Below are 21473 nucleotides of genomic sequence, written 5' to 3'. Positions count from 1 at the left end.
CATGCATAAAATGTGGCGAAGCTGATGGGTGTATGATTGGGTGGCAATTTAACATGCCAAATAGGGAATCCCGTTCATGACAATATCTGTTAGAGCAACTCCAGCAGTGGTTTTACGGGGTGTTCAAATAATTTAGAAGAGGCTTGCAGGTGAGCATGTCCAACATGTCCCCTTAAAAACTCCCTCTATAACTAATTTTGGCAGTGACGTGGCGGGCAACGACGTTGGACGTCGGTGCTGAGTTACGGGAAGAGTTGTCTTTCACTAGATGAAGAGGAAGTTGGGTTGATTATATGGGGTCTTCTAATTTGTTTTTCCGCATTAACATGACTTGTTAGAGCATGTTTTTTTGGTCCAACTCTTTCCAAACCAGTTTTTTATACGGAAAGGGGACTTATCGAAGATGATCTTAGCTTGTCGATTTTGTACAATTTCAGGTTTACGAGGGTTTTTCGTTCTCTCTATTGTACTGTAATGCATCATTCCTTCAAGAAGAAAGAAAAATACCTACGGTCTTCATTTTGTCTTTTCAGACCAAGTCAACTCCTTGCCCTGATCACGACGAAGGTCACAAACACAATCATTGAAAATGGAATGGCGTTGTTCTCTTCTCATGGTACTAATCGAAGAAATGATGTTGCTATCTACCTGGACGAGTTACCATTAATTAAGCATGTTCAAATGGCGGCCTAAGCGAGTTAGATAGAGGACGCCACTCAACGATTCCACGCACCGGCTCCGCTATTTCGGTATCTTTTTTTTTGTTTTTTTGCGGGATCGCTATTTCGGGATCTTGACGCGCATGGACAGATCATAGACAGGGGATGATTATTAACACATGAGATCTTCCTGTTTCCAGGCAACACCGGAACAAACCGACTAAAGAACAACATGCACACACTATCACGACGGTCAATTCTGTCGGACCAGCAAAGCAGGCAAAGGAAAGGCAGAGGATCTGACCTGACCAGAACAACGTCGTGCCAGCAAGGACTGTTTACTATGACTAGAAATGCATCCACGAATTCCCACAGTTCATAAACTAGTTTTCCCGAGACACATGTTGGCTCAGGATTACGATGTGGATACATCATTAGTAGCAACAATCATCACATGGTATATGTGGCCAAGGTTCAAGCCGCAGCCCGCGGCCCGCCATCGTCCCTGCGTCGATTTTTCGTGGTATGCGCGCCGGTCTTCGTCATGCTTTCGAGTTTTTCGCCTACTTCAAGCACCGCCGCCGTGCTCCTAACATAGCCGCCGCCGCCGCCGACAGGTCGCCGTCGCCACTCTTCTTCGGTCGCCGCCGCCGCTATCCTTGTAGCCGCCGCCGCCCGTTCACCCTCTTCATCTTCGTCAAGCACCAGTCCGTCGCCAGCGTCGCCGTCTTCTTCTGCAACCACTTCGTCTACTTCGACCATGGTCGGCGACATCGGCCCCGTGCCGATTTACGCCACAACCGTCATCGAGTCAACTTCTCTGCTGGCCCTCCGACTCCTCGACATGGCGTACAGCTCGTGCAGCTTCCTCGTCTATGCATGCCCGGTACTGGCAACATCAATGCGTGCCTTCGTCCATAGCGTGTCCCCGGGTCTGGCAAGCCTGGTGCGGCGCTTCGTCAACTACGTCTTCGTCCATCTACTCATGCCCGGTGCTGGCAACACCGACGCGTGCCTTCATCTATGACGTGTCTCCAGGCTTGGCAAACCCGACGCGACGCCTCATCAACATCGTCTTCTCCCCGGCGCACCACTACTTATACACCAATGCGTCCATGACTAACTCGGCGCCTCCTTGCGCCCGCGGCTCCACGGCGACTTCCTCGACACCGGCTACCCCGACTCGACATCGACCACGACATTCTCCGCACGGTTACCTCAACCACGGCTACACCATCCTACGCCCTCGGCTACATCGACACCGGCACAAAGGGTTATCATCCGCTTGAGAAACTCGTCGGCTTTCTCTACAGTCAACGCGTCTGCGACGCGACACCATCCACGATGCTCCCGCTATGACTGCGGGGGGATGTCAGCCCGTCGGCTACTATTCTCTCCAGTCTGACCGTTCTTGATGCTTGTAACGCCCCGTATGTAACTTGCCATATTTGTATTCCAACTCTTGTCATTTTCGGCTCTAAGTTATGATTTCCCTCATGGTTGGGTTTTGTCTTCGTTTTGCATTTTGTCCATGTCATGCATCTCATATCATGTCATCATGGGCATTGCATTCGCATACATGTTCGTCTCATGTATCCGAGCATTTTCCCGTTGTCTGTTTTGCATTTCGGCACTCCTACGTCCTCCGGCGCCTCCTTTTGCCTCTTTTCGTGTGCGGGTGTTAAACGTTCTCAGATTGGACCGAGATTTGCTAAGCGGCCTAGGTTCACTACCGGTAGACCGCCTGTCAAGTTTCGTGTCATTTGGAGTTCGTTTGATACTCCAACGATTAACCGAGGAACCATAGAGGCCTTGTGTGTGTTGCAGCCCAACACCCCTCCAAAGTGGCCCAAAACCCATCCAAACCCCCTCCATCCTCTTGGCCATTCGATCATGATCGCGTGACCGAAAACCGCACCTTATTTGGACTCTCCTAGCTTCCAGAATCTATAAATAGGCCTCCCCCTCCGAAATTCCGGGTCCCGAAACCCTAACCTAGTCCCTCTCCGCGCTGGACACGTCCGGACGGTGCTGGACGCATCCGCCGCCGGCCCCAGCCAGTCGTGAGTCGCCATGTGTCCCACCGTCCGCTCCTTCGCGTCGCGGCCCGCCAGGCCCGACGCCGGCCCCCGCGGGCACGCTCCTCCGCGCCGCCCGCCAGCCGCCGCCGCCCGTCGCCGCTAGCCACCGCGCCGCTCGCCGCCGAGCATGCCACCGCTCGCCCCGCGCCGCTGGATCCGGCAAGCCCGCGGCCGGATCCCGCCGCTCCGGCCTCCTCCACGCCTCCCCGCACCTCACCGGCGAGCTCTTCCAACTCCGGCCGTCGTCTCCGCGAGATCCTCCACCGCCTCGTTTTGCGTGCCCGGGTCAACCCTAGATCCGGAGGTGATTTTTCTTCTAAGTCCTCGGATATGTAACTTTTTCAGGCCATGTTCATCGCATCATAACTCCGCATCCGTAGCTCCATTTTGGGCGTGCCATATATCAAATTGTTCGTGAGGATGTGCTCTTCATGTTGTTCCATTGCACAATGCTTGTTTGAGTCCATCTTGATGCCTAAAATGTTGTTGCAAGAGTGCTATAAAATGTTAGTTCCTGATTCTTATCAGTTTATGAGCATTTGTCATTTTTGCCATGATTATTGTGTGCCTCCTATGAACTTGAGCCCTACATGTGTTTTGGGCTATGCCATGCCATCTTTACAGGGGTGTAAACCATGTATTTTTGTGATCAATGTGGTGACTAGCACAAGCATGCAAAGTAGCTCTCGTGATGTTGCTGATTTCAGGGACTTAGAATTCTTCTTAGACTTTTCCCTGATTTTATTTTTATGCCATGTATTCATGTTGCTACAGAGTGATCCATGCCTCTTTTGAGCATGTTCAGTAAGGATGATTTTGAGATATTGTTATGTTCTATCCATCCATGTCTTTGTTTGTATTTATGGAGTATCCTAGAATGACTCAATCTTGCTCTACTTTTGCTATAAAATATTCCTGGCAGATTGTTTACATGTTATTCAATTTTGCCAAGGTTGTTGTAATTGATCCATGCATGCTATGAACTTGTTCTTGCTTTTCTTGGCTTCGTGATCATGTCTTCTTGCTGGGTGTATGCTTAGTTTGTCATGCAATGCCTTTTGGTGAGTGCATCGAGCTCGCAAACATGCCTACGTAACTCTGTTTTTGCCATGTCCAGTTTTCTGCTAAGTCTGAATCTGTTAACGAAACTTGCTATGTTTACATGGGTGCCATCATATTTTCTGATCCCTTTTGGCTTATGGTCAGTAAGGGACTTTTGTTATATGCTTTGAGTAGATTCATGCCATGCCTTGCTTTACTATGATCTGATCCTGTATCATGTTGTTATCTTGCTCTAAACATTGCTTCTTGATGTTAATTTCTGACATGTTATTTTCGCTAAGTCTGTGATGCTGTTATCTTTTGCACTTTTGCCATGCTTGTTTGAATCTGCTCTTGCGTGAATTAGCCGTAGCTCAGTGTGTTGGGAAACGTAGCAGAATTTTAAAAATTTCTACGCATCACCAAGATCAATCTATGGAGTCATCTAGCAACGAGGGAGAGGGGAGTGCATCTACATACCCTTGTAGATTGCGAGCGGAAGCGTTCAAGAGAACGGGGTTGATGGAGTCGTACTCGTCGTGATCCAAATCACCGATAACCGAGCGTCGAACGGACGGCACCTCCGCGTTCAACACACGTACGGTTGGGGAAGACGTCTCCTCCTTCTTGATCCAACAAGGGGAAGGAGAGGTTGATGGAGATCCAGCAGCACGACGGCGTGGTGGTGGAAGCAGCGGTGATCTCGGCAGGGCTTCGCCAAGCTCCAACGAGAGGGAGAGGTATTACGAGGGGAGAGGGAGGCGCCAGGGACTTGGGTGCGGCTTCCCTCCCTCCCCTCCACTATATATAGGGCCCCTTGGGGGGGCGCCGGCCCTAGGAGATCCCATCTCCAAGGGGGGCGGCGGCCAAGGGGGGACTTGCCCCCCAAGTCAGGTGGGGCGCCCTCCACCCCTAGGGTTTCCAACCCTAGGCGCAGGGGAGGCCCATGGGGGCGCACCAGCCCACCAGGGGTTGGTTTCCCTCCCACTTCGGCCCATGGGGCCCTACGGAATAGGTGGCCCCACCCGGTGGACCCCCAGAACCCTTCCGATGGTCCCGATACAATACCGGTGACCCCCGAAACATTCCCGGTGGCCGAAACTGGATTTCCTATATACAATTCTTCACCTTCGAACCATTCCGGAACTCCTCGTGACGTCCAGTATCTCATCCGGAACTCCGAACAACTTTCGGGTTACCACATACTAATATCTCTACAACCCTAGCGTCACCGAACCTTAAGTGTGTAGACCCTACGGGTTCGGGAGACACACAGACATGACCGAGACGACTCTCCGGTCAATAACCAACAGCGGGATCTGGATACCCATGTTGGCTCCCACATGCTCCTCGATGATCTCATCGGATGAACCACGATGTCGAGGATTCAAGTAATCCCGTATACAATTCCCTTTGTCAATTGGTACGTTACTTGCCCGAGATTCGATCGTCGGTATCCCAATACCTCGTTCAATCTCGTTACCGGCAAGTCACTTTACTCGTACCGTAATGCATGATCCCGTGACCAAACACTTGTTCACATTGAGCTCATTATGATGATGCATTACCGAGTGGGCCCAGAGATACCTCTCCGTCATACGGAGTGACAAATCCCAGTCTCGATCCATGTCAACCCAACAGATACTTTCGGGGATACCTGTAGTATGCCTTTATAGTCACCCAGTTACGTTGTGACGTTTGGTACACCCAAAGCACTCCTACGGCATCCGGGAGTTACACGATCTCATGGTCTAAGGAAATGATACTTGACATTGGAAAAGCTCTAGCAAACGAACCACGCGATCTTGTGCTATGCTTAGGATTGGGTCTTGTCCATCACATCATTCCCCTAATGGTGTGATCCCGTTATCAATGACATCCAATGTCCATAGTCAGGAAACCATGACTATATGTTGATCAACGAGCTAGTTAAGTAGAGGCTCACTAGGGACATGTTATGGTCTATGTATTCACACATGTATTATAATTTCCGGATAACACAATTATAGCATGAATAATAGACAATTATCATGAACAAGGAAATATAATAATAATCATTTTATTATTGCCTCTAGGGCATATTTCCAACACAGTGTTCATCTTTTGTCAAGCATCTTGAGTGGATCACTGCCATGTGCTCTTTTGCTATGTTAGAGTGCAGTAGCTTAGTTTCTTGTTGCATTTTAGATGGCATCGTGATGTTAATCACAGATTTGTGCCATTATTGTTTTGCTTGCCATTTGCAAACCGTGCATCCGTTTCCGGCGATCCTTATATCGATTTCGACCGAAATCAACTCATCTTTCCAGCGGCACTCTTGGTTTTCCAAGTTGAGGCCTGGTTCAATCTTTGCCCTTCCGAAGCACGCATATGCATTGCATATTACATCCCGCATATCATGCCATATTTTGCATCATGTTGCTTGCGCATTGCACCGTGGTTGATTGTGTTTCCCTTGCTTGTGTTCTTGCCTTGGGTAGAGCCAGGAGACGAGTACGTGATCGAGGAACCCGTTGAGTACGCTTACGAGGATCAAGCTTACGGCAACTCGGAGAACTTTGCAGGCAAGATGACCATACTCTCGAAATCACTTCTATCTTTGCTTGCTAGTTGCTTGCTCTATTACTATGCCTATGCCTCGATACCTACCACATGCTTTATCATGCCTCCCATATTGCCATGTCAAGCCTCTAACCCACCTTGTCCTAGCAAACCGTTGTTTGGCTATGTTACCGCTTTGCTCAGCCCCTCTTATAGCGTTGCTAGTTGCAGGTGAAGATTGGAGTTTGTTCCTTGTTGGAACATGTTTATTGATGGGATATCATTATTATATCTTGTTTACCTTAAAGCACCTATATACTTGGTAAAGGGTGGAAGGCTCGGCCTTATACCTAGTGTTTTGTTCCACTCTTGCCGCCCTAGTTTCCGTCATATTGGTGTTATGTTCCTTGATTTTGCATTCCTTACGCGGTTGGGTTATAATGGGAACCCCTCGACAGTTCGCCTTGAATAAAACTCCTCCAGCAAGGCCCAACCTTGGTTTTACCATTTGCCACCTAAGCCTTTTTCCCTTGTGTTCCGCGGACTCAAGGGTCATCTTTATATTAAACCCCGGGGCCAGTACTTCTCTGAGTGTTGGTCCAACTTGTCAGCCGCCGGTGGCCATCAGGGGCAACTCTGGGTTGGCCTACCGGAAGTTTGGACAATCCGGTGTGCCCTGAGAACGAGATATGTGCAGCTCCTATCGGGATTTGTCGGCACATTTGGGCGGCTTTGCTGGTCTTGTTTTACCATTGTCGAAATGTCTTGTAATTGGGATTCCGAGTCTGATCGGGTCGTCCTGTGAGAAGGAATATCCTTCGTTGACCGTGAGAGCTTGTGATGGGCTAAGTTGGGACACCCCTGCAGGGTTTTGAATTTTCGAAAGCCGTGCCCGCGGTTATGGGCAGATGGAAATTTGTTAATATCCGGTTGTAGAGAACTTGAAACTTAACTTAATTAAAATGAATCAACAGCGTGTGTAGCCGTGATGGTCTCTTTTCGGCAGAGTCCGGGAAGAGAACACGGTCTAGTGTTATGCTTGAACGTAAGTAGTTTTAGGATCACTTCTTGATCCTTGTAGCTTCTCGACCGTGCTTTGCCTTCTCTTCTCGCTCTCATTTGCGTATGTTAGCCACCATATATGCTAGTGCTTGCTGCAGCTCCACCTCACTACCTTTTCCTTACCCATGAGTTTAAATAGTCTTGACCGCGAGGGTGTGAGATTGCTGAGTCCCAGTGACTCACAGATCACTTCCAAAACCAGATGTAGGTGCCGATGATACCATTTCAGGGGATGCGACTGAACTCAAGTGGGAGTCGATGAGGACTCAGGACGTTACTACGTTTCCTTTCCAGACGATCAGTAGTGGAGGCCAGTTGAGGCGATCGGGGATCTTATGCATTTGGGGTTGTCTTTATTTTGGTTCCGTAGTCGGACCTTGATTGTATTCTGGATGATGTAATGCTATATTTATGTATTGTGTGAAGTGCCAATTGTAAGCCAACTCTGTACCTCTTTCTTATTCAGTACATGAGATGTGTAAATATTACCCCTCTTGCGACATGACTACAATGCGGTTATGCCTCTAAGTCGTGCTCCGACGCGTGGGAGATATAGCCACATCGTGGGTGTTACAATGCTCCTATTGTTCGCAACGCTACCGCTACGATTGCGGAAGGATGTTAGAGATATATTTGGGATACATGTATTTGGTAGTCTAGGATTTGTAATCCGTCTCCTACCATATCTCTAGAAGAGGCGTCTTGTCCTTCAAATCTTATACTCAATATATACAATAATATCATCCATCATACAATAAACTATTTCACCAATTCTTCTATCCCTTCTAACGCAGACCAAGTCAACTCTTTGCCGTGATCACGACGAAGGTCGCAACACAATCATTGAAAATGGAATGGCGTTGTTCTCTTCTCATGGTACTGATCGAAGAAATGCTGTTGCCATCTAGTACCTCAACAAGTTAACATTAATTAAGCATGTTCAAATGGCAGCCTAAGCGAGTTAGACAGTGGATGCTACTCCATCTCCATGGCATAGGCAGTTCAACGGTCAAGATTCCACGCACCAGCTCCGCTGTTTCGGGATCTTGACGCGCGGGGTGGACAGATCATAGACAGGGGATGATTATTAACACATGAGATCTTCCTGTTTCCAGGCAACACCGGAACAAACCGACTAAAGAAACTCTGCCTGACCCCAATAACAAAGCGACCGCCAACATGCGCACACACTATCACGACGGTCAATTCTGTCGGACCAGCAAAGCAGGCAAAGGAAAGGCAGAGGATCTGACCTGACCAGAACAACGTCGTGCCGTCAAGGACTGTTTACTATGACTAGAAATGCATCCACGAATTCCCACAGTGCAAAAACTAGTTTTCCCGAGCCACATGCTGGCTCAGGATTACGATGCGGATACATCATTAGTAGCAACAATCATCACATGGTATGTGGCAAGGTGCCTCCAAAAATATAATAAATATCTTCTAAAAAAGTACTAGCAACAATCCGTGGGGGAATAGTTGGGAAAAGGAAATATGTTGCAGTGCAACTAGCAAGGAATCTTTGCACGTGAAAACTGGAAAAAAATTATGCCCAGATAAAAGAATACTTTTGCTGCCAAAGGAAATGCTCGGATACTACAGTGCTCGTTGCATGTGAACAGAGACTACCAAACAAAATGCTCAGATAATAATATTCTGGTGTCCACTTTCTCAAAAGAGACCTGTAAACTCCTCACAAAAGATAAAATGGACATTAAATACTTTTTTCCAAAAGAAAGCTGTAGAAAAGGACTGTGGTTGTTAATTGTTAGATCAGAAACATGCAGAACCATATCTAGCTAAAGATATTTCTCTATTTTTACTGTCCAAATAATCTTGATAATTTTTCAGTTGAAATGAACTGTAAAGCAAAGGAGTCAGAGATATTCCCATTTTCAAAGCACAGACAAACTTGGAAAATAAGAATAAAATTAAAACTAGAGCCTAAATCATATTGAGAGTCTAGTTATGAACAGGTTAGAGATTGAACCAAAAATCATCCTATTCCAAATAAACTTGGCAATAAGCATGAGGAAACCTCCAGATATATCATACTCCCAAGGATCTGCTCTCAAGCAGAGCACCCCCTTCTGCATTTCCCCAAATAGCATCTCAGTGTATAACTACTATGAACAAGAACTACTAAGAACAGGTTGCAAATTCAATGAGCATGGTCCAAATAAGCTTGCCAATCAGAACGAGATGGGAACCAAAACATGCAGAAATATCAATCTCCAAGACTCTGTTCTCAACCAGAGCACCCACTTCTGCATTTCTCCAAATCGTATCTCAATGTCTAGCTACTATGAACAGGTTTCGAATTCAACAAAAAAGGAAACCAGCGATGGCTACATCCATCCATGGCGGAACACACTATAGCAGTATCAAATCTTAAGAACTTTGACGAAACTAAGGAAAGAGCAGGTCAGTTCGGATACTCCAACAGCTCGATCTTGCCATTCTCTTCTTCTTCTGAATCCTTCCGGTTGTCGAAGAACTTCGCGACGAAGGAACGAACGAACGAGATGTGCAGTTGCAGTATCAAATTGGAACAAATTCTAAGCAACTAAGGGAAAGGGGAGCGGGTTGGTTACTCCAGGGACTTGATCTTGCCATCGTCTTCTTCCTGGCGGTCGGCGTCCCCCTCCCCCTCCTCTGGCGGATCCATCCAGTTGTCGAAGAAGGTGGCGATGAAGGAGGAGCACTCCTCGGACCAGCTGCGGCGGTTGGCGGAGGCGCGCCACTGCTGGTCGGTGATCATCTCCGGCGAGAGGCCCCACTCCTCGAGCTCCTCCTTGGTGTGGTGCATGAGGAGGCTGTACTCGCCGCCGGGCCCGAGCTGCATCACCCTGAACTCGCAGTTCTCGAAGTTGTTGAGGCGCTCGAACTGCTCCACGGTCCACTTGAACCACTTCATCATGAAGACGCGCGAGGTGAGGCCGTGCGAGACGATCACCAGGTTGGTCTCGCAGGTGGTGCTGGGATCCAGCCTCCCGTTGTCGATGTCCCTCCACAGCGACTCCAGGAAACCTGCATTGCGACCGGCCGGTTCGGTTCATCGATCGATCGAATCGGAAGGGGCGGAAGGGGAATCGGAGCGGGCAGGGGGGCGGCTTACTGGCGACGCGGTCGAAGACGTCGGCGGCGGACTCGCCCTCGGGGAAGCGGAAGAAGAAGCGGCCGAAGCGCTCGCGGGTCTCCTTGATGGCGCGCATCCGCTCCTCTACCTGGAAGTTGCCGAAGTCCTGCTCGCGGACGCGGCACTCCTCGCGGGCGCCGATGACGCGGTCGCGCGGGAAGGCGGCGCCGATCCCGCGCAGGGTGGCCCGGGTGCGCTCGTAGGGGGAGACGTAGAAGTAGACCTTCCAGTTGGCGTCGGGGCCCCCCGAGGAGACGACGTCGAGGATGCCCCGGCCGGCGGCGCGCGCCTGCTCGACCCCGCGCGGCGTCAGCGGGATGCGGTAGTCCGGGGTGGTGGAGTAGGCCGACATGTCGAGGTTCCCCTGGCTCTCGCCGTGCCGCACCAGGATGATCCGCTTGGGCAGCCGCCGCGCGCACCCGGCCGCGTGCTGCCTCGACATCTCGCAGAAGGGGCACGACTCCTTGCCGCACCCGCCCGGGCTCGCCACCGTCTCGCGTGGTGAGAATGACATCGCTGGCGCCAGGGCGCGTGCCGGCTTATATAGAGGAGAGAGGAGGTGGTTGGGTGATGGAGAGCAACAAACTCTGGCAAGTTCGTCCTTGCCGCCGCGCGCTGATTGGTCCAGCTGCAGCGCCGTCTCTCTGGCTTCGGCCCCGCTGGCCGACTTACGCAGCAAGGAACTGTTACTATCAAGCACTCCAGACATTTCTTGTTACTGCAAGTTTGCAAAGCTACTGCACATGCTGCTCCTCCTGCAGTACATTTAAAACAATGGATTTCAACTTCCTTGGACAAATTTCCAAATTGTATAGGAGTAATGTGTTAATTTTTACCATTTCCATGAATTTTCCCATCGCTTTACAAACATGTATGCTACCACCGCGAGCCGATAAAAATTACTTACCACAGATGAAATGCTTACTACTACAGCAAGTTTTTAACATGTGCATTGCGTTATGGATGATTAAATTACCCTAGTCAAAGCATCTCAACCCATTATTGCAAAAGCAAGTTAAACTGCAAAAACGTGCAATAAGCTAATGACACGTTGCAATAGAATCCATTCCTTTCACCTATCGGATCGGCTTCCGAACACAACATCTATCTATGGGCATGCGATGCATTTTCCTCGGACGCCAGTGTTTCTTGTAATTTACTCCTCTTTAAGGTTAACCAAGCCGCTTGATTAAGGAGGGAAGATAACGCGGTGCAAGCAAAGGCACGTGATACGGCGCATAGCGTATCGCAGTTGCGTCGCCACCGATTCCAGTCCCATCGCCACCGCCGCTGCTGCTGCTTTTGTCTCCGAGAAGCATGTGCGACGCACCGCGAAAATACCTCCCACACACACATGGCGGCCGCAATGTGAAACGGGAGCCAATGATCGGCATCAGAAGCAGCCAAGCAGTTCCCTGCTCCACGACGCTCCGCCTCCTCTGCATGCACGACACAGCGCCTCCGGGTCGGTGCTTTTGTTTTGGATATGTATGCCGGATGATGCGTGTACCGGTGTAGGGGGCGTGTCCTGGGGCCTCACACGGCATTGACACCGAAAGCTCTGTTCAGACGCACAGCGAACACGGCCTCGGCCTGAACGTGGGCGCGCCCCTCAGGTGATCCGTCATCAGGCCGGCCCCATGCGTGAACACGTAGAGTACATCTTCTGCTACCATATACGCTTCAATTAATCACACACAAGGCGCACGCATTCAATGATCGACGGGCACATATACCCGGCCGGCCATGGTCAAGATGAACAATGGCAATCTATCTATTTAGCAAATTGGTTGGTCTATCAAGTTAGTGTGCCCAATTGGTCGGCTGTACTACAAGTTAAGCATTTTGTGGTAACTAAACACTACACACTACACACGGTAAAGATTGCTTTGCGTGCGAAAAGATTGTATAAGATTCATCATGAAGTAAAGCAACATATGTGTAGAATAAGTAACAAAGGATGCACACCATAAAGCTAGCAGGAACTGCTCTCAAAGGTTTGTTTTCCGGAGACAGGGTTGGTATCACTTGGAAGCAACCTAAAGCGTGCCAAATGCAAGTCCCGAAGTGGAGCATGAGTGGGCACTGCTAAGAACAGGCAAACCAGCCTTGAAAGCCCGCCTAGAATCGACTAACAGCGCAATACTTGTACATAAACAATCCTCCAGTCCATCAACTAAATATATGGGGCCGGGACCTGAACCTGCCCTACCCATTTTTAACAAGCCGCTGAACTGAATAGCGTGTCAGGCTCCGTATAATCACTCTAACCTCACAGTGAGGAATTGTGCAACTTCTTGGAGGTGATATGGGGGTGTTATCTCGGGGCAATTCCAGATGTGAAATGGCCAAATGGCTTGCACGTCAAAATAAGAGAAAAGACATCAGTAGAGCACCAAGCCTAGTCACAACCAGGTCCAGGCGTGCAGCACATGCAACCCCCAAAAAGGTTGACACGCTAGCTCGTGGGAGCAAGTCCTCTCCCCCAAGGAAGAAGAACATCTCATGTGGGGCTCCAAGGCACGGAACCGGATAAGAAGATCATGGGTCCAGCTCGGAACTGCATTGCTGTTTCAGCTCAACTTTCCTTGGCCACATGTCTTTGACGTCCAGCTATCCGTTAGACAGATCTACTAGATTTCGTGTTGTTTTAGACCGCCAACAGGGCATAAATGTTCTTCACATGTAGAAGACCATCTAGAGTCTATGTATTCTCTGCGTGTATCTTGCGGATCGTCTGAAGTCTGAACAGACTTGACTGGACAGACAGAAGAGAGGGACTGGACAGACAGAAGAGAGGGACTGGACAGAGAGAAGAGAGGGACTGGAACCAATGCCCCCAGGCGTCAGTGTCAGCATTGAAAATGTGATGGCTGTTGGTTTCAGATAACGAACTAATAATCCTGGAATGAGCGTGTCCAAAACGAGGGAGAAAGAAACAAGGAGGAAGCCACAGCTATGGGCCTATGGCCAACACATCCCTACAAAGCTACCTGCCTGTAATTTGGACATGCTGTGAATAGAACAGCTTACCTAACCTCGAGAGATCCACCGTTTTTTAGATCCACAATTGATGCCCTGGATGAGTTCCGTATTTAACAGATTTAGTGGAAATGTGGCTTAATCTTTTGGAAAGGTTGAACAAAAACACTTCTGTGTTGTCTCATATTCCCCGGGAGGCTGAGAGTTTTTGTTCGATAAACAGAGCATATAGTCCTAACTACGAACTTTCATAGCTCATACTTCAGAATAGAATCGGGTAGCTGTCTTCTTCTCTGTTGGTCATGGAGTAACCTTAAGGTAGATGGTACAAAACGAGCACTGCTATATCCGTCTACTGTAGTCCTGATTGGCTAGTACCGGATAATGCGCCTAATTCAGTTCATCATGACCTTTTCAATGGGCTGCTAATAGATGATGGTGCATGGTCAAGTTGAGGTAACAAAGCTGTCTCTTTGCCCCTCCCTATAAACGGATATAACCAAAATTTTAGATGGGCAGGCACTTTATCTGACTGGTTATGCACTCAAATACAGAAAAATTGACAGTACGAGAAGAAAAGGGCATTATGATTGGGGAAAGGAGAAAACGAAATGATTCTTCCTATCGGTGATGAGCAATATCATCAGGTCAACTGTATTTAGCACTATTGTCATTGCTACTACAGAGGTACAGGTACCACAGCACAGGTCAAGGCACAAGTCACTCTCAAAGAACAAATTAAGGTCATAGTACAGTTGCAGGGTGGAATATAACTTAAAAAGGTTCCCTTCATCAGCTGATTTTTGTGAGTTGTATGTCGAATTTACTGGCACCCACACAAGATCTTTATGTTAGCCACTCAAATCTGTGCGCGTTCCTAGTTGGATATTAGTTGGAACAATGCGATGTTCTCTGCACAACAGTAGGATAATATTAAACCTTCATGTAGCCAAAACAGTTCCTTCCAAAACGATAAAAACGCGTCTCCATCGTCCCATCATTCTCATCCCTCTTCTCTAGCCCGCGATATCACAGTTTCGCATGTTACGTGTTTATCAATGATCTATGATTTAGCTTGAGGGATTTTGCAACGTAGTTGAACTATCAATAGCTACTAATTAGTAGTTGGTGTCTTCACTGAGTTAATGGTCTAGTTGTTAACCAATGTATATCTTTGGATTGTATGATAGCTATGATCCATCATTACGAGAACAAATAGATATACCGTTCATATTACAGCATACCAAAGTGTAGCTGTTATGCCAAAAAAAAACAAAATACAACTTCCTTTTTTATACCCCAATTATTATCTACTTGTTCTCAATTGCAAAATTTTACAATATTTATTTTTCCTACAAACAGCAATTTAAAACTAGGCTTATCTAGTGAACTGTGCGGTAGGCAATTACACATCCAACTACTTAGTGGCAGAAGTTAAAAATGACACTACTTGTAATTTGTCAGTGCCCAGTCTGTAAAGGACAAAGGCTAAAAAGAAAATCATTAACCATCCCAGTTATTATGTTTCAATCAATAAATGCCCTGTTGGAGAGTTAGTTTTACCTTCTGCAGAAAATTTCTCATTAGCTGATGATTGGCAGGTAAACAATAAAATATAATCACTCAAATGCATTGCTCACATTTTTAGGGGCTACTTCATTCAGATTGCTGACATCATGCAATGTTTGAAGTCTTTTTTTAGTTTAATGTTTGAAGTTACCAAAGCGTAATCATCACAAGCATGTTCTAATGGGCTCATGGAAGTCGTCAGTTCTAGATAACGATATGCACAAAACAAATGATGGCAAGTGAGCATACTTCAACAAAAAGTGATGGTACAAAAAACAAGATTTAGTGATTACCAAGAAGTGTTCTTTCCTTATTTCCAACTCAATCAATTATGAGTCTGAGATCCGGCTGAAACAAGAACAGGCTTCCCTCTTGTATAAATTCCTTAATCCATATGTTGAGAATATCTAAACAAAATAATAATAATAAATCATAACAGTGCTATTAACAAATGCAAAATAGTAGAGCATGTTCCCAGAAAGAAGATACTTTTTTTCCATTCGAGAAACGAGGAGCACGACTGAAGTGGCTATACATACAAATCCATTTACGGATCTATATGCTCCGATTGGAACTGGAAGTTCCAGAACTGGATCTTCTCAATTCCACTATGCATCGTAAAACTAAATCACAACTTATTTTCCATCTTTAAAACGGAAGAAATGGAATGCCAAGAATTCACACGTATTTTCCTTTGTAATATATGCAGAATGGGTCCATGGGTGGGCTACTGAGAAATAAGGGCAACTCTAACGCGGATCACCAAATCGGACACACCAAACGTCCGCTTACGCATCCGTAGACACCGATAGGGAAACCGGCCATCCAACCCTATGCACCAAATATCCGCCCCTGTTTTCTTTCAGACGGTCATCATGTTTGCTTCAAAGTAAACAACGATAACGTCAAAAAATTTCTCATTAGCATTTGGCCGAACACTTGCCGGGCGTGGTGTCCACCATGGACGGCATCAACAGGGGTGGGGGATACCTGGCTGCGGACGGATCCGGAGTGAAACGGCGGCGTAGTCCAAGGCGGGCAGGAGCGTGGGTGGGGCGGCGGATGTTCAGCATGGCCTGAGCGGCAGCCAAGGTGGTAGAGCGGCGGCAGCGGATGTTCAGCAAGGCCTGAGCGGCAGTCAGGGTGGTAGAGCGGCAGCGGCGGCGAACTCGGATGGTGTGGATACAGAGCAAAGGGGAGGGACAGAGTGGGGGAAAGGGGTCCGGGAGAGGGGATTTGGGTGGGCCAGGGGTATCGGAAGCTTTCGTGGCGAAGGTCCGAACTCCCACAAACCTCCCACGAGTTAGTGGACGGTTTGCGGGATTTTGGATGCCTGGACGCGTCTACGGACATTTGAGCACCGCGTTGGGTTGCTAAAAATGTCCGGACACCCCGGTCCGGACGTTTAGGGGTGGTTTGGTGATCCGCGTTGGAGTTGCCCTAAAGAACTGTTTTTTACAACTTTGGGCTTCTTGTACAACTTTTTCATATCGATTGCTATGAATTTCACCAACAAAAGTAAAAAAAGCTGGAAACGTAAAAGTATGACTAACTAGAGGATGTAATCAAGATAATTCTTTTGTTTTCTGTGCTCAATAAAAGGCAGTTAAACTTGTTTACTGTGACAGTGTTGTGGGGAGCGTAAATTATCTGTAGGATTTAGCAAACAAAAGTTTCTTTCTAGGGCAATGTGTGAATGCTTAGAGTGCGGCCGCTTGGCTCCAGGGAGCCTGGAAATTTTGAAAAAAGAAGAAATCATGTTGATAAGCTTCCAAATTATTTGGAAAAAATCCAACATGAAAATATAGACATGGCCTACGTATCTACACATTTCATTCAAAAAACTTCTAAATTGTGGGTATACAAACAACAAAAATGCTAGACTTACGGGATCCCCTACGGACTGCTGCTTACGGACTCCTTTCCCACCAATAACTGCTCCCCTTGATTTTTAACTAAAGGACCCCACCCTCCCTAATCCCCAAACATAGTTTGACAACTCAGTCCGTAACATCAATCCTGTAAGGATCTGCCTGTAGGTGTAAATGGGGGAATATGTAATACTTCCTTCGTTCCATAATATATCGCGTGTATATTTTTTGAAAATTCCAACATTGCAGAGTTTGACCAAGTTTGTTGAGAAAAATATCAACATAAAAAATACCAAATAAGTACTCCCTCCGTAAAGAAATATAATAGCGTTAAATATAAGAGCATTTAGTGATCTAACGCTCTTATATTTCTTTACAGAGGGAGCACAATATAAAACTACCACTCATGATGTATATAATGATATTTATGGTATTGTAGATGTAGATATTTTTCTCTACAAACTTGTTCAAAGTTAACGACGTTTGATTTTTGAAAATATCTATATGCACTAGATTATGGAACGAGTTAAATACATTAGAAGTCTTACAACTTGCGCGCGACGATCAGTTTGGTGCACGAACTTGCAAAATACGTGTTTCTGGTCATTAAACTTGTGCGGGTGTGCAAATACGGTCATATTTCCCGTACGTGGATGTATTTGCTGCCTACGTGGCAATGCCAGTGTAGCAAGGGCCCATTGTCAGTGCCTAGTGCACGTGATGTTTTTTCTGCAAAAACACCCTCGTTTTTTTACTTTGTACAAAAGCACTCCAACAATAGTTGTTCGCTGGGTCCCAGCCGTCAGTATTCGCTGTAAAAACATTTGGCTGGAAAAAAAAGGGACGGAGCGAGTTCGAAACTACAAACTGTTGTAATGGCGCTAACAACCTAACCACCTCAACTGATCGTGCTTGCTGTTTCATTTGGACTACTAATGTATATCACCTCTTGGATAAAAGTACACATTCTGAATATATTTTCTTTTCTCTACATTTTCCAATTCAAAATGATTCAGATTCAAACAAAATTTCCACTGATTTGTTTGAAAGAAAATTACATACATTCCTTCTGCACAACATTTTCTTTTATCTAGATTTTTAATTTAAAATTCGAATTTAAAGAAAAAAATTATTTGATTTTTCCAGGAAAAAATTACGTAAATTTCATTCGGACCTGTATTTTCATTTATCAAGATTTTCCAATTTTAATATATTCGAATTCAGACAAAATATCCAGTGATTTGTTCGAAAGAAATTTGCGTACATTGATTATGAACTGTATTTCTTTTATATAGCTTATTCAAATTCAAACAAAAATTAGATGATTTGTCCGAACAATACTTACATTCATTCTGAGCCACATTCCTTTTCTCCAGATTTTCAAATTTCGAATTATTCGATTTGAAACAAAGTTTTTCTGATTTGTCCCCATAAAATGTGTATATTCATTGTGCACTATATTCACTATGCACTATATTCACTTTTCCATATTTTTAATTTTTAAATTATTTGAATTCAAACAAAAAATAGTTAATTTCTCCGAAAAATTTATGTACATTATTTTTTACATATAATTTTTTTATCTAGATTTTCGAATTTATAATGAGTTCTGTTGATTGTCCGAAAGAAATTGACGTATATTCATTATGAACTATATTTTATTGTAAATAGAAAAAAGAAAGAAGAATACATAAGATAAATTGTGTTTATCTATTTAAATGTCATTGTGGCTGATTTTTTTTAACTCATTGTGGCCGGATGGTTGGTGCTCCCACACGCGGCGAGCTTATGTGTTCATAGGTTCTTCTAAAAAATGTGGTCATAGGTTCGAACCGGTGCCTTCCCTTTTTTCTCGTTTTGGTTTCTATTTTAGCTTGTACTGTCTTTTTTTAAGGCCGCACAATATTTCTTATATAAAGCTAATTGTGCTCCAAGAGTGTGAACAGTATGTAGGTCAATTGGTTATCGAAGCGTGGCGGATCGTAGCAGGTGTTCTGTTCGAATCCCAATGTTCATTCATCATTTTTCATTTTATTTGAGGATTTTTTTGCATAAATAAAAAAATGCAAGGGTGCTTCCTGAAGAAAAAAAATAGTGCACACGGGTTACCCACCGCTGATAATGGACCCCTGCCACGTTGGCACGCCATGTATTGACATGATACAGCTGAATACGGTAGAAAGCACCGTATATGAACGGAGGGACAAGTTAGATGACCAGAAACACGTATTTTACAAGTTTATACACCAAACTGACCGTTGCGTGCAAGTTCTATGACTTGCAGTGTATTTACCTCTTATGGAACGGAAGGTGTAGCAAATAGTAGACATGTTAAAATCCACATATTTGTAGCCTAGAAATTAATATTCAAATTTACAGGCATGTAGTGAGCATCTACATGTGAAAAAAAATCAGAATTTCTGAAGCTCCAAACTGTCTTATTTTACAGATTTTTTATTGAAAAACCAGGCTGAGAGCCCAGGATCCATTTTTTGTTGAGAGTTTTTACGGTGCATCATACTACCGGAAAAAGTGGGTAGTATATAATTGATCCAACGGCCAATATCAATTCCTAAATTTTTTGCGCCAGGACATTTCGGTAATTAACTATTAGAGTTTGGGAGTAGTAATCGGCCGCTCTACGTCGAACAGCCTCCCTCCGCCGCCCCTCAAGATGTTCCTCCCATGCGTGATGCGTCCCAGCGACGACGCAGCTGCCCCGCCCCACCCGGCGGCCCTCTCCCAGTCTGCACGCACTTCGGCCGGCGCCCTGAGATCGCTTCCTCTCTTGCCCTCGTACGTACACCGGCGCCCACTGATCCAAGATTTTACACAAAGGCATAGCACTAGCAGCAATATAGCAGACACAAGCACATATCACGTAACAGCACCACACACGAACGGGCATCACACACAGACAACACGCAGCACGGCGGACAAGCACATCCACAAAGAGGACTACGCACGCCACATACGCCACCCGCACGCCGAGCAGCAGGCCGGCCGCAGCATGCGCTAGCAGATAACGGAGGAAAGTGGAGGTAGCGAAGAAGAGGGTAGAGGGGGGGAGAGGCGGAGGGCGTTGCCCCGGTATATGGATACGGGGCTCGAGGTGGCGTCCGTGCAGTCGTGGGGCGGTGGGCCGGCGCGGGGCGGGCTGGACGTTGGCGATGGCACAGGGCGGGCTGGCGATGGCCGGGTAGCCTCTCACGATGGCGACGGAGCAGGACGGACCTAATGAACGCTGACAACTCCGTGAAATTCCAGCTCTGCCGCCCGCTTGATTCTGAAGGCAATCTGCCTACGGGATTGGTTAATAGTGAACTACCCAAAACGTCCCTAATTACTCAATATACTACTGAAAATCTGATGTAGTATTGCCTAATCTGAACCATAGGAACCATAGAAATAAACGGCCCTAATTAAATTGATGTACCGTAAAAGGTCTCTTTTTGTTTCCTTAGGTGAGTGTGGCTATTGAGAAATGTTATCATTCATGACGATAAAGAGACAGCGTTGTTTTCCTTAGTGGAGAACAAAGTTGTTGAGGTGTCTTTCCGAAAAGTGACACAATGTCAATTCAAAGTTTCCAACTATGCTAGCGACACAAATGGAGTTAGTTGACAGGTGACAAGAGGTGGAAAACTGACATCCATACCCCCCTTAAAAAGGCAATACTTCCCTATGCTTGCATCTGCACTGCACCTTCCACCAATTCAGCAATGTCATATTGCAATCTCAGTAACCTTTTTCCGTCAAGAATCTGAAGTGCAGCCCAACGTAGCCATGCATTTCAAATCCTTAATCCGCGAGCCGAAACCTCTCAATGAACTACACCGTCAGATCCAATCAGGGGGGCACAAACCAGCACCAGACCTGCAATCCCACATCATCCGATCCCCTCCTCAACGAGACCCCATGTCCAACCCCCCCTCCAATCAAATCCGCTCCAGCTCGCGGGCGAACAACCAACAAGGAGGATGACGAATTCCACCCGAATCGGGAATGGAACCCTCAAACAAACGAGCACCAGCCACAAAACTGAAGCCCACGGTCAACAATAGCGCAAGGCAGAGGACCAGATAACTCCACCATGAAATCGCGAATTTCGCCCGAACCACACATAAATCAAACCGTCTGGAGAGAGGGAAAGCTCGCATCGCACGTACCTCGTGGCCGTGGCGTGGTCCGGCGGCTCCTCCGTCGACCGGAGGAGGAGGAGGATGGGAGGGAGGAAAGGCGCCCCTGCTCGTGAGAGGTCCAGAAAGGGAGAGAGAGGGAGAGAGAGAGGTGTTTGAACAATGGAACTGCATTATTTTTCTCTCTCTGGTTTTAAACCGTCTGGCTGGCGGGTGGGGTTGCGTGAGCACTGTGCGTTGGGCCGCGCGAGTAGAAACAAGACTTTTTCTTCGGGGGAGGAAGAGGGGAAATCGCCTTCTCGATGTCATGTGGGCCCGCCACGCGGCACCGGATCTCTGTGGGTGCGGGTAGGTGTTTTCCGTCACCACGAGGTGGATCGCACGCG

At 46.8% G+C, this 21473-nt stretch overlaps 1 protein-coding gene across 3 annotated transcripts; it reads right to left on the bottom strand.

Annotated features, from left to right (window-relative positions):
* Positions 1 to 9612: 9612 nt before the first annotated feature.
* On the bottom strand, positions 9613 to 21267 carry LOC125548078 (phosphoglycerate mutase-like protein AT74H). 3 transcript variants are annotated; one of them, XM_048711765.2, is made up of 4 exons: positions 21118 to 21267; positions 15371 to 15484; positions 10506 to 11281; positions 9613 to 10417 (listed from the first exon to the last, which is right to left on the bottom strand). In XM_048711765.2, exons 3-4 carry the CDS (start codon positions 11233 to 11235, stop codon positions 9978 to 9980), a joined length of 1170 nt encoding a protein of 389 aa, XP_048567722.1. In that variant the 5' UTR covers positions 11236 to 11281; positions 15371 to 15484; positions 21118 to 21267; the 3' UTR covers positions 9613 to 9977. The 3 variants fall into 3 exon arrangements, with proteins under 3 accessions (XP_048567722.1, XP_087369766.1, XP_048567735.1); XM_087513640.1 differs by having other exon boundaries at positions 10506 to 11283; positions 15389 to 15484; XM_048711778.2 differs by lacking the exon at positions 15371 to 15484 and having other exon boundaries at positions 21118 to 21260.
* Positions 21268 to 21473: the final 206 nt, after the last annotated feature.

The sequence above is a fragment of the Triticum urartu genome, chromosome 1A (assembly GCF_056163025.1).
Source record: "Triticum urartu cultivar PI428250 chromosome 1A, HENAU_Tu73, whole genome shotgun sequence".
NCBI lineage: Eukaryota > Viridiplantae > Streptophyta > Magnoliopsida > Poales > Poaceae > Triticum > Triticum urartu.
This window is presented reverse-complemented; position numbering and strand designations above follow the sequence as displayed.

Coding starts and splice junctions, on each gene's coding strand:
- LOC125548078 (XM_048711765.2), bottom strand. CDS start 11,235: ATGTCTGGAGTGCTTGATAGTAACAGTTCCTTGCTGCGTAAGTCGGCC. Junction 10,418..10,505: donor CGTCTTCGACCGCGTCGCCA/GTAAGCCGCCCC, acceptor GTCGCAATGCAG/GTTTCCTGGAGTCGCTGTGG.